The 13,890-nt window shown below is 35.4% G+C and overlaps 1 protein-coding gene across 2 annotated transcripts; it reads left to right on the forward strand.

The window, feature by feature from the left end:
• The first annotated feature begins 970 nt into the window (after positions 1–970).
• LOC125057466 (hepatocyte nuclear factor 6) lies at positions 971–13,282 on the forward strand. 2 transcript variants are annotated; one of them, XM_047661191.1, is made up of 4 exons: positions 971–1,754; positions 8,629–8,797; positions 9,764–9,787; positions 10,354–10,461. In XM_047661191.1, the coding sequence occupies exons 1-4, from the start codon at positions 1,028–1,030 to the stop codon at positions 10,457–10,459; spliced, it is 1,026 nt and encodes a 341-aa protein (XP_047517147.1). In that variant the 5' UTR covers positions 971–1,027; the 3' UTR covers positions 10,460–10,461. The 2 variants fall into 2 exon arrangements, with proteins under 2 accessions (XP_047517147.1, XP_047517146.1); XM_047661190.1 differs by lacking the exon at positions 8,629–8,797 and adding an exon at positions 11,634–13,282 and having other exon boundaries at positions 975–1,754; positions 10,354–10,460.
• Positions 13,283–13,890: the final 608 nt, after the last annotated feature.

Below are 13,890 nucleotides of genomic sequence, written 5' to 3' on the forward strand. Positions count from 1 at the left end.
TTTTAAATGAAATTCATCGATAAGCATTTGTTACAACCCTTTATCTAGGTCCCTTTCACGCCAGGTGTGACACCGGGCCCTGTGGCTTGTGCCATGGATAATGTTACATTATAAAAAGACATACTTTGTGTGGATGTAGGGTTATTGACACTACTATGGCCTTTTTATAAAGGGTGGCGACCTGAAAACAATAGGCGCTAAGAAAACTTTGTAAAAAATGTTGCAATATAAGTTTTTGTACTTGATTAATAATATATATATATTTTAACATTAAATATTTTTTGACTAAAATTGTAAGAACTAACATTATGGCCCTAAATTATTTTGTTTGCTGTACGCGTAACGTTATCAATTAAATTTCTCTTTGTATAGCGATGTTTTTCGTTTAGGCATTTCAAAGAATTAAGAAAAATCTTTTAATATTTATATAATACATATTATTAGATTTTTTCTTCATTTTAATAATTAATGAATCTCTTTGTTTTTTTTAGAAATTTTAATTGAAATCAGGTCAAATCATGTAAAACCAGTGTATTTGAAATGAGCAAAATTAATATTAAATAAAATTGCTTCTCAAATGGAAGTTCCTAGCTGAAAGTAGCCGAGTGACAGCGAACGAGGGCAGACCCCGTACTGTGACAAAGGCACCGTTACTATAAAACAATTTTCGCTCGTATTTCCTATCCATTGCTCTTTGCAACTGGAATCTTCAAAAAAATAAGACACATTAACCAGCAATGAACGAAAAACGCCGATGTGAGATAGACGTATAAGAGTAAAAGCGCCACAGGGTAGGTTAAGGGTGCATTGTATAGTGTTCATGTCTCACGACCAGACTGAGAATATTGTTATTCTAGAATAAGTCGTGTGCAGTGTAGGTAAAGTCCAAATTTGTTTGCAGCAATACGATGTAGGACGTTAGGGTATAAAATAAGGGTGTTTGCAGGCGGACAGAGGGGAGCGCAGGGTGCGTGGCGCAGGCGTTGTTCAGTCGCCCGCGCGACCGCGCTGCTGCCGGCCGCGCGCCATGGATGAAGCCAGAGTTAGAGACCGCGCGCCGCTTACCGTCATAGTGGCTCCCAGCAACGCGTCCCCGCCTCGGCTGTCCCCGGCGGATCTCCTCCCAGATGGTGACGCGGCCTTCCATCCACTTTCAGCAGTCAACGGTCGCCTCACACCGCCAGGCTTAGAGCCAGCGTCGTACGCCACATTAACACCCCTCCTCCCGCTCCCCCCTATCAGTACTGTATCAGATAAATTTGCCTATCATGCTGGTGGTACGTTCACGGTTATACAACAGCAGCATTCCTATGCGTCATTGTCCCCAGCGGCGTACAATGAGCCTTTGTCACCACAATCAGCGTACAGTAGGCGGAGTGCTTCGCCCAACTCGTTCGAGAGAAGATCCCCTACGCCGCCTTTGCCCAGTCCAGGGCTAGATCTCAATGCGGCATTACTGGCAAGAGAAGAAGCCCAGCAGACACAACCGATACAATCGCCAGAATTGAATGATACGGAAGAAATAAATACGAAAGAATTAGCTCAAAGGATAAGTGGAGAACTGAAGAGGTATTCAATACCACAAGCGATTTTCGCTCAGAGGGTCCTCTGTCGGTCACAAGGAACTTTGAGTGATTTGTTACGAAATCCAAAACCATGGTCAAAGCTAAAATCAGGGAGGGAAACGTTTAGGCGGATGTGGAAATGGCTGCAGGAGCCGGAGTTTCAGAGAATGTCAGCGTTACGACTAGCAGGTATGTCTGCATGACTGTAATACTTATTTAGATAAACACTTATTATAATTTATACTATATCTTTCAATCTTATAGGCTCATTTTATAAGTTTACAAATTGGAATTTGGAAGTATTTTGATTTTCTTAATGTCATTTATAGTAAAAACAATTAAAATTATTTCATTATGTAAGTACAAGGATTCTATAAATCCCCTTATATGGTATTTTTAGTGATCTATTAGAGACTTAGAAACTAATATTTACCGTTTTCAAAAAGGTTTTAATACCTTTTTGACAAACAAGATTTGTAAAAGGAAGACGCTTTATTTTGGAGTAATAGGTATAGGCTTATGGTTCATTATTTATAACCGACAATAAATCATATGAATTTGTTGTTTGTCATAAGGCACAAAATTATAAATTTTATTTTTTTCGTAGACTAACGAATAATATTCTTACATACGCGTGTATCTTGTGTAGAAGAAGAAAATTTTATAATATATAAGTATAGGATTTTGTAAATTATAATTCGTTAAGTCACACATATGATACATACGCATGTATCGTGTGTTGAAGTAAGATTTCGTCAAATATTATTCATTTACAAACGTTATGAACAGCGTTGTTAGACCTTTGAAGTCATTAAAAACAGCATTAAGCGCTAACAAAGGATACCGAACCCCTTCCAGTCCCTTCACTATCCTAGTATTAAAATTGTGTCATTTCCTCCCCCAAGTAGGGTGCGTTTACAAACAAGGCAGACGTCAGCTGCGTTCATCGATTGTCGACAATCGATAGCGGTGGGGCCGCGCGGTCGATGCAGCACGTCACTAGCTTAGCGGAGAAAGCGATTGACGTATTTTTTAATGTTTGAGTTTAGTACATAAATCAGAAATGTATAAGATGTTAAATTGTTTAGAAATAACGTTAGCTGACTTGTGTTTAATCGCAAAACGCGTTACAAAATGTTTGTTGCAAAACAAAAATAAAGATATATTGCTAGCTTTCGCATCTAGCAAAGACGACTCATTGGTCTAGTGGTTAGTACCCCTGACTGCGAATCCATGGGTCCCGGGTTCGATCCCCGGCTGAGCCGAACATCGATGTGATGAGCATTTGGTGTTGTTCTTAGGTCTTGGGTGTTTAAATATGTATTTATGTATATCTATCTATAATATGTATGTATATCCGTTGCCTAGTACCCATAACACAAGCTTCACCAGCTTAGCATGGGACTAGGTCAATTGGTGTGAATTGTCTTTAAAAAAAAAAAAAAAAGGATTATCTTATTATCTATATTTCCGTTGAATTGTTTTGTATATTTAGGTGTCCAGAGAAAAATTGCGAAAAATTTCTGCGTTCATCGATCGAAAATAATCAATAGTACGTAATCGATGCGGACGTCACTAGTTCACACATCACAAACTGAGATTAAAAAGTATAAGAATAATATATAGTTTTTTTGTAGTACTTTGTATTAGTCTGTTTTTCTTACTTAAAGCTATATTTATTGCAGGGAAGTGGGTATACTGGGGTGTTCAATAAAAAGTGATATTAGTATGACGTCACCTTACAGGTTAATACACTTTGTATACTTTGTCTAAGCTAAAATTCAAAATAATCTTTCTTAAAAAATCCAGTAGGTACCGCCGCAACTCGACTCTTTAAGTTGATAGCTGTTCTATTCAGCGGAAAGGAGAGAAAAGTCACTAAGAGCGAGGTCCGGTGAATATGAAGAATGTTCCATCAATTCGAAGCCAGCTTCACGAATGGCAGACATGGCAATTCAGCCTTGCGATTCTGTAACTCACACAGCGGTTTTCGCAGCGGCGGTCGCCCTCAAATCAGTCGTGAAGCAGTCATTTTACGATATGGCATTCTAATAAACAATAAACTACAAGCTCCTTATCGCTGTGTGAGTTCGAAAAGTGAGTTATACAGAATGGCAAGGCTGGACTTGTGCGAGTCTGCCGCGCTGTTTCCTCACGCATCTTTTATATATTTTGTCCTGCGTACAACGACCCCGTAATAGTGGCTCAATTATTAAACTATTCGATCATTAACACTCCTTGGCTGTCCCAGAAAAAATAGGCCAGATCTTGCCGGTGGATGGAATCGTTTTAAATTTCTTCGAAATTGGATATGACTATGGATGTACTGCTTTTTCGCTTCTCGGTAATAACGGTGAAGCCATGTTTCGTCCATAGTTATGTCTTCGATTGTTTTTGAGCGTCAGAAAGCATTCTGACCCAGAATGAATGGTTATTGTTGAAATCTTCCTTTCTTCTGCTATTAAATAAAAAATAATATGACAATCCGCTACGACTATGTTTTCAACTTTTTAAATTATTTGTTCAGTTACTACCGATGTAGGGCGTCCCGTGCCAGGTTTGTCGTTAATGGAAGATCTTCCTCGCTTAAACTCGCACACCAACGCGCAACCATAGAAAATAGAGGAGCATGAACCCCTTATGTTACTTTCTCTTGATTTACCAGCTTCGTAGTAAACAAATCATCTTCAATTTTATCAATTTCTTAGAACGTGCCGACACGAGGCAAACAAATGAGTTCTATTTTTAAAAAAAACAAAAGAATTGATAGATTGTATTATTATAAAATCTAACGTCTGGCCTTTGCCTGCCAGTACTTGTTTTCTTTCTTTCCAAGGAGAATGTATTGTTTTACTACTATTTATTGCACCCCTCGTATATTTTTTCAGCTTGAATTAATATTAGGCTCGCAAAGGTAATTACTTTTTCTTTCCATATAATTTGGTCACTATACTAATGGTTGGTATAATCAGCACATATCGGTATATACATTTTATTACAGATTATAATATAAGTCTTTAATAATTTATTATTAGTCTCTGACATTTTGATTTATTAGATAATAACAAAACAAGACACAAACATTGTAATTACTTTAATACCTTCTACGTAAACATGATAGAAGCTACAATTTTTAATATACGTTTATTACAGTTTCCCAGAATATACAAATTACACAAATTATTTAGTTACGTAAAGGCTGAGGATCAAAGGATACTAAACAGTACTAATAAGTTAATTAGTAGGTAATTTAGAGTGTTTATTTTCTACAAAAAATAATGCCGGCAATGCACTCGCAAGCTTTCGGTCAGTGTCCATGGGCTTCTTTCCTGCCCTTAAGAAAGTCTATTCAGTGATGTTAATCGAGATCATTACAGTACTTTGAATAATAAATATCATTACCAAATAGTTACCCTATATTGGAATTTGACAAGCCAATAGTTACAGGAGGCTTTGAGCATTTGCGGCAATTACGCCTCACTAGAACTTGTATGAATGAAATTTTTTTGTGCAGTGAGGCATGTAGCGATGTACTAAATAACAAAATCTTTATAATAATACTAGCTGACCTGGCAAACGTTTTGCCATGTATATTATTTCTAGGAAACATTTTTTTAGTTCAATAAAAATAACTATCAATAATAAAAAATAGGGATTGATCGTAGAGGGGTGAAAAGTAGGTTGTATGTATAATTAATTGTATTCTGTCATATATATCTATCATAATAAAATAAAAACAAATTATTTTATCTCAAAATTAAACAAAATTTAGGGGCGGACCACATTCAGGGGTTTGAAAGATAGATAGCAGCCGATTCTCAGACTTACTGAATATGCATTAAAAAATTCATAAGAATCGGTCAGTCTGTATCAGAGGAGTATGGGAACGAACATTGTGACACGAGAATTTTATATATTAGATAAACTGTATTCACTATTCATAACAGAAATATGGTTGGGACAAAATTGGTCTAACGCTAGTCCCCAAAATAGGGAGTGTTGTGATAATAGATTACAATTATTCTGTGGTATGGTGCACATTTAAAACAATTGTTTAAAGAAAAAGTAGCTTTAGGCCCAGCACACATGGTGAAACGCAACTGCAACGAAACCCTTTTGAGATTATAAGTTTGAAACCAGTTTCAAACGTTTTCCACACACGCCGCAACCTAAATATGATGAAATTAGTCACAATCATTCCGATTTTGAGACCAGACAGAACCAAATCCGACACGAGTTTCCTGCACGCTGGTTTCAAAGCAACTGATCTGCAACGCGTTTCAAACCGGTTTCTAACTAGTTGCGACGTGTGTTGTCTCTCAAAGGTATCTATGGCATAAACTCAAATGAAACTCAAAAGTAACTAGTAGTTGCAGTTTCGTTGCAGTTGCGTTTCACCATGTGTGCTGGGCCTTAGTGTTACAACTAATCAAATACAAGTCGTATAAGACATTAGTGTGCGTGAATGTATAAGTATGTGATTAGGTGTGTGCGCGTTTGTATTTGAGAGTTAAGCTGAGAGATGTTATAAGCATGCAGTGTCTGTTAGTTTTTGGAACCTCAGTCATGCCAAAATACGTACGGTAGATTTGAAATCCATTTGTTTTGTGAGTTTGTATTTTGATATTTTGACTATCTCAGAATCCATAGATTGGGAGATCTTTATATATATAATTCTTCTGTGAGTTTGAGAACTTCTCTCAAACGACTGGACCGATTTTGATGAAATTTTTTGTGTGTGTTTAAGGGGATCTGGGAATGGTTTAGATTCTCAAATCAGCCCGCCAGATGGCGCTGCAGTCGGTACTTTCATACTTTGCTTTACTAATTGCTTGAAATATCATGCAGGACAACGTCTGTCGGATCCACTAGTTTTATTATAAAGGAAAGGGCCCTAATTGCAAGCGTTGGCCAAACACAGTCCTTCGTTTGGCGTAATATAAAAACTTCAGTTTCAAAGGTTTCATTAGTCAAGACAAAGGTTGTGCAAATCTTAATATAGCCTTTTATTATGTTTTCTATATTTAATGTTATAACCTATATATATCAGGTTGTTGAAAAGTTGTCCCAATTTAGGTAATTTTTGGTGCTCGATGTTGGGCGACCCTAAAAGCTTTTATATGTGACCTAATTTCTTTAACCTGAAAATAAATGTGGTACAAAGCCCCTATTTTTGGTTCAAACATTTTTGGTAATTGATATTTGTCTGGTCACTAGTATAACCATAGGCACTGAACACAGACATTGACGATCTGTGCATCTTGCAAGAATTATCAACTGTCAAAACCTAAGAATTAAGGCATACTAAAATAGCAAATGAAGGAATATGTTGGGCCTTTATTTTCTTACGGCCATATTAGAGATAAAATAATGTTTTCTTGGTTTATTTAATAGATTTAATATGTATTTTATTATATTATTGTCCTTTTTTGACATTTTTATCGATAAAAATTATATATTTTTTTTAATACAATACTTACCACGTTTATACTAAGGATGACTTTTTATACGTATTGTACAAAAATATACAATACATTTAAAATCTTAAGCATTTGGATTAGGGATATAAAACCACTATTTCACATTTTTTTATTGAATTATTTGGCATAAAACATATAGTACACAGATGTTACTATCATGTTTTCCTTCAAGAAAATGAGTGTGTGTGAGTATCCATAGCTGGCGGCAACATTAGATAAGCCCATTTGCCTCCTGTTCTATAAAAAAGTTAAGCGCATTTGGATAGAAGAGTACCAAGTAATACTCGTATACATTTTTTTTAAATGTTTTCTTAGAAAATCCTTGGTAATTCATAACTTGGTAAAAATTATTTGATATGTATGTTTTGCACTGCTTATATTTTTAGAACCGTTTATCATATTACAATATTCTGGTAGGTGTCGTCCTAAAATATTTTTTAATTTAATTCCATAGGTATTGGTTTTGACTTAATGACAGTTGTAAAGGAAAGGAAACAATGAATCCCATTACCGCTTCAATAATATTTACTACAATAATTAAAATGAGTATAATGTCTTTAAGAATAGTTCTGATTATGAAAACGAACGCTATGACAACGTTAAGGCAACCCTAGTTACAATGGACTTACAAGTTTTAACATTACAATTATTACGAACATTTCCACTATGTAACCAAATATTCAATCCTAGGACAGCTAAATTCTACGTGGAGCAAACCGCGTGGTCCCCCCTCCCCGCACGTGTGACGTCACAACAGTATATCGATCGCTTTTCCCCTCCCCTCCCGCTGTAGACCGTTCTAGTGCTATGTAGGTATTTGGGGTCGCGTGGGGTTTTACCTTCTGATTATTTTTTTAACATTAACACATTAGCATTCTAAGATATAGGTTGAAATGAAATGCTATAAAACAAGAAATTTTCTTTGTAAAATTTTGAAGTAGATACAGTGCAACCTTAATATAACGTACCTCAATATAACGACTTCCTCGATTTAACAAATTCTTCGTAATCCCCTTGAATTGTCCATAAGAGTCAATATAAAATATACCGTTACATTGCGAACATTCTTTGCGTACAACCTCTTTATAACGAATTTTCAACTATCAAGAAAAAGTATTCATACCTCTAAGTAACGAATTTTGCCAACCCAAAACCTTTATATAAAGTTTCCACCAATAATATAACTCTTAATCTTATAATGTGATTCATGTCTCGACATGTTTCGACACGCTTTTGTTTTAAACTATTCTTTTACCTCTTTTTAACGAATTTTAGACCAATCTAATCTCAACATAACAAACCTCAGTTCAACGAATTACTTGATATTACGAATATTTTCTTGTTCCCCTCCGATTTGTTATATCGAGGTTGCACTGTATTAGGAAAAAGTCAGCGTTTGATTTTACTCAAAAGAATATTGTCAATTGAACTTATCTCTTTATAGGTCTATTTAAATGAATATGAATATAACATAGGTAACAGACATGTAATTGTATAGTAGATCTAACTATATTTACGAACATATATTCGCTAACTATATAGAACCAACCTCCACTATTTACCAACTAATGAAAAATTTTCAGATAACCCAAGTCAGCAATCGGTAAAAGGCGACAATGTAAACAACATGCAGCCGCAGAATTACGGCCCCAGGGAGTACGCTCCTCTGCCCCAGAGCCCCGAAATGTACCCGGGGCCCACGCCCCATTGGGACCCACCGGCATACGAACCTGCCGGGGAATTTTCTTGCTTGTGAGTCCTTCCCCAATGACTTAACTCCTGGAACTTCCCGTTAATCCTTTGAATCGTGAATTTTATTTTCACCCATACAATGGCCACGTTATTTTGATCGTAAATAAATTTTATTTAAATAAATTTGTTTATTTAGATGATTCGTTTGAAAGGTTTTCGTTCCCTTCCTCTCTCCTTCCCGGCTGAGTAGCAGTGGACTTGGTTTCTTTTAGGTATATTACTATAGCTTGTCGCAAAGGTAACAATATTATACGTATATATTTTGTTTAGAAACGTCCGCTTTGTGACAAGTTTGAATTAAAAAGATGTGTACATCATAGATTTTGCCCTTTATAGATGTTTATTTGGATAGGCAGTATCCTTTCCGTTTTGTTTCCTCCGGTAATGGTACTGCCTTTATGTTAAATAGTGTTTATTTTATAGCAGTAGGTAAGTGTGTTTGTTAGCTTCGAGAAGCCAAGATATTTGTTAGACTGCTACCGCTGCCCCTCCCTCCATTTTTATTTTTCCTTCGCCCGGGCTGTCTTAGTTTTTGATATATGATTTCTAGGTGCCTGCGAGATAAGACCTTTTTTAATGTTGTTTACATTGTCGCCAGGTATGCGAATTTTATTACGATAGATAAGCATCAATATGGCTTATAGTGTTATGTTAGAGGGAAATATAATGTTAGTGCGTCTTAAAACTTTGCTAAAATTACTTAGAGAAGTTTTTTGATGCACCCACGTACATTTTGATATTGTGTAATTTTAAACGAATTCGGTTTAAATAAATGCCTTCATTATACATTATATATTTAACATACACATACGTTTATATATTCTACCAGTCAATGAAGGTATTTATTTATTAGCAGCATGATTGTCGTCCTTAGAAATCCCAAGGGCTTGATGTGCGATGGTCTTAGACAACATTTATTCGTTTGATGTAGATAATACAATGTTAATAATATTTCTTTTGTTTCAGCGGCCCAGATTCCACAGAGAGGCAGTGAGTATTATTTTGTGAGCTTTTGAATTTTCATTGTTTAAACTGTTTAGGTGTTTAGGCCAGATTATGAGTATTGGGAAGGAATTAAGTACTAAAAAATCAGCATTTGCACAATAGTTAACTTTTCTACCGACAAATATACAAACGTTTGAAAAGTAAATAATATAAATTTTAAACAATTCTCACGAGACAATAAGAAAATACGTAATAAAATGTTTAGTCCATCATTTGAATGAGCATAAAAATCCAGAGCTAATTGATATGCCTATGCACGTTCATTTGTTTTTGGGTTATTTCTGACAAAGATATCTCAACTAAAGAAGGAACACTACTGCGACTCTCACCCCTGAGGTCGTAGGTTTGAACCTTAGGTGTACACAAACGGACATTGATTCTACATGTGCATTCAACACTCGCTTGTACGGTGACGTATTTAACTTAAAGACGGCTGATCACCTATTACAAAATAAAAAGGATCAGGACAGACATACAGAAATCTAAAGCGTGAGGTTTTTTCTATCTGAATTCATTTCTCGCATTGACTTAATTAAGTTACTCTTTTTCAGGCTGCAAGCGCAAGGAGGATATAGTTTCGGATACCCATCATTCACAGAAGAAGCCGCGTTTGGTTTTCACAGACCTCCAGCGGCGTACTCTACAAGCTATTTTTAAGGTATTGTTTTTATGTACAAGTATATAATGTTCCATTAGTTTCCAGTGAACCTATGTATATATGCCCAATAGTAGAATTGTTCTCTTCATGATGTGGTCAACTAGTTAATGAAGGTTTTTATTTAAATAATAGCTGCCACTGTGAACTTTGTTTCCCCTTAATATGATACTTTACTTAGCCTACATTATAAGTAGCTACTTAAGTTCTTCCCCATAGAGGCTTTTCCGGAATATAAACTTAAATGCTTAATAAAACTAAATTTTTCAATTATATTTTCCAATTACTCTCAAATCTCAATGGTCCTGCCATCTTCAAGTTTTGCGCTAAGCAATGTATTGTGCGAATCATTTTTATTTGCATAGATAAAAGGGATAATTGGCCATTTCTTTCACTAATTAATCAAAACAATATGAGAGTAGTGTTGGCCTAGTGGCTTCAGCGTGTGACTCTCATCCCTGAGTTCGTAGGTTCTATCCGCGGCTGCGCACCAATGAATTTTCTTTCTGTGTCCATTTAATATTCGCTCGTACGGTGAAGGAAAACATCGCGAGGAAACCAGCTTGCCCTAAAACCCAAAAAGTCGACGGCGTGTCAGGCACAGGAGGCTGATCACCTCTGAATTCTGAGCCCTAGACCTAAGGTTGTAGCGCCACTGATTTATTTATAGTTTAATCAAAACAATACGGCGTTTTTAATTGTGTCATTAAAAAACTCTTTTCACACAGCGCATCCATAGAATTGCGCCAATGGCAGAACTGGGTGAAGTTCTAACTGAAGCCGTTGAGTTACAAAATTGCACCTGTAATGTCGAATAATATTTCATTACTACCAAGTCACTATATAATAGCTGTTTATATTTGTTGATCTGGCTAGATTAAGAAGTGTTGATTACTATGTTGGGTCCATGACAACACTAAAACACTGTTTATGTCGTATACAGTTTTAAAATCGTGCTTTTTAAATCTATCAAACTCATGTTTGAGTTACAGATTTGCACATGAAATATCATTACAATATCATAAAGTCGCTATACAATGGCTGTTTGTATTTATTGATCCGGCGAGATTATGAACTGTTTATTTCTATGCTGGGTTCATGACATTACTAAAAATTAAATTAATTTAAATCGTGCTTTATTAAAACTATTAATGATGCTATCATATCTAATTCCAGGAAACAAAGCGACCCTCAAAAGAAATGCAAGTGACGATAGCGAGGCAATTAGGTTTAGAGCCGACCACCGTAGGTAACTTCTTTATGAACGCACGCAGAAGATCCATGGACAAATGGAGAGACGACGACATACCTTCCACAGAGTTGGACCAGCAGTGCGATCCAAATGATTTGGATCACGTACCCAGTTTAGACTCGGCAGAGTCAGAGGAAGATCACGACGACCAGGATGATCATCTCTTGTGACGCAATATCCACTCACAGCATTTATTAGTGCTTTGAGAAGATTTAGTGGAGTATAAGGACACTGCAATAACGCTGAATGATCAGTGCTTTAAGAATTCGGGTAACTGCTTTGTTTTTCTATTGAGAAATGATAAGTTGTAAAAATCACTGTTTAAATTTCTCTTGCCCAATGGAACGGTCAGGAGAGTTTCAAAGATTTATCAGGTAACTATTACTGAGGTGGAATAACTACTATATTGTCTAGTCAGCAACGCTTAGTTATACTTATTACCACTATTGTTTACCATACTATATTATAAAGCGCTTACTAGTATTACCGTGTTCGTTACCATGGTTACCATTTTTTATATGAAAATCCAGTCACGGTAACAATACGTTACTAGCTTACGTGTAATACGGCCGCCACCTCACATCCAAAGAACATTTTATATCAAAATTTTACTGTTTAAAGTTTGACACAACTTAGCATAGCCTGAACCGTTTTCTATTGACGTCATCTCTTACCTTCTGTTATAGGTAAGTTATTGGGATCCGCTATCAATTGTACAGATATATATAAATGATCTCCAGTCGATTGTTCTAGTCACATAATGTTTAGTTTACATTGCTAGTAAAATTTATTTATACATTGACGTTTGAATTCACTTTTATTTCTATTTAGTCATACCAGCCGTAATGTTTACTCTCACTGTCTCTTGTCTATATATATATACATATAATTTATCAATGTTGCAGTAAATATATGAAGCATAGAACATTTGAATTTGTTTACATGTCTTTCTAAAATGAAATAATAACCACTTTAGACTTGAGATAAGCAAAAGCTCGTGTAGGTTGTAGTCCAAAAGAGACAATCTAGTCATATGCATTGTTAACAATGTACAACAAAACAAATTCTTGATAGATTTACGTAATAAAAAGCAATCTTAAAAGCGGGCTTTTACAAATGACCAGGAACTAAATATAGAATCTCCTTTCATTGAAGAAAAACTTCTCAGAGGTAAGCATTATGGCTTTGCAATAAACGTTTATGTAAGCCTACAAAAATATCCTTCCAGAAGCAATATTTTACCTTTGAATTCAAATGTTAGGCTTGTTAATAACTCGTGCTAAACTGTTCGGTATTTAGATCTTTATATTGAAGTTTTGTATCGGAAAGTTCTTGACTTAGCACTTGCAACAACGCTTTTCGATTGCTTTAGTAAAAATATCCGATTTGATCGGATCAAAACAGTATTACTTGTCAAAATGTACAGAAGTCACGGCATATTTTGTATGCGCACTTTAAAAACAGATTTTATGTAATCTTTGCAAGGTATTTTGTTTATAAAAGTTAGAGCTGTAAGGAGTATTCATATTTGCTTATACACGATGATGTTCATATGTAAGAATAAATTAAATTGTCGTAGTAATCAAGATGTTTTTATATTGTTAGTGCGTTACCCTTAACCGTATGAAATGCCAATAGCCTAACTGACACTAACCCTTATTTATGGAAAAGAAATAAGTCTTACAAATGCAATATCTGAATTTTATTTGTGCGTTTCAGTCGTTATAGACCGTTTTATATAAATTATTTAATTTCTTTTGTACATATTGACAAAGTATTTCTAGTCAAAAGATCTCTATAACATTCCAAAGGACGAAGCGTAGAAAATTGTGCGTGATATTACATACAATTAATTAGTGTAAGCTTCATTATATATAAGGGAAATGAGAAATCTAGTCCGATTGTGCAAACGTAGAGTTGGAAGCTTTACCTATGTATTAGATAGTATTGCTCATAAATTACAAATTCTAGTCCATTTTGTGTTAGCAACAAATTAAAGAGATTAATAATTCGTGTCGAACAATTAGCAGATTTGACATTTGTTAATCAGTGTTTAATGATTATTGATATGACTGCAAAGTCGATTTTCTATGGTATTTAGAAATGTTGTATGTTCATCTTAACAATGGAATCAATGGAAGCAATCAAAAAAAAACTACGGGTTGCACTCCGGGAGTGCCG

Source organism: Pieris napi, chromosome 16 (genome assembly GCF_905475465.1).
Source record: "Pieris napi chromosome 16, ilPieNapi1.2, whole genome shotgun sequence".
NCBI classification, from domain to species: Eukaryota; Metazoa; Arthropoda; class Insecta; order Lepidoptera; family Pieridae; genus Pieris; species Pieris napi.

Excerpts from the sequence above, each read along its gene's own strand:
- LOC125057466 (XM_047661190.1), top strand. The coding sequence starts at position 1,028 with ATGGATGAAGCCAGAGTTAGAGACCGCGCGCCGCTTACCGTCATAGTG. Across the intron at positions 1,755-9,763 it reads GTCAGCGTTACGACTAGCAG|CGGCCCAGATTCCACAGAGA; the intron begins GTATGTCTGCAT and ends CTTTTGTTTCAG. Across the intron at positions 10,461-11,633 it reads CTCTACAAGCTATTTTTAAG|GAAACAAAGCGACCCTCAAA; the intron begins GTATTGTTTTTA and ends ATCTAATTCCAG.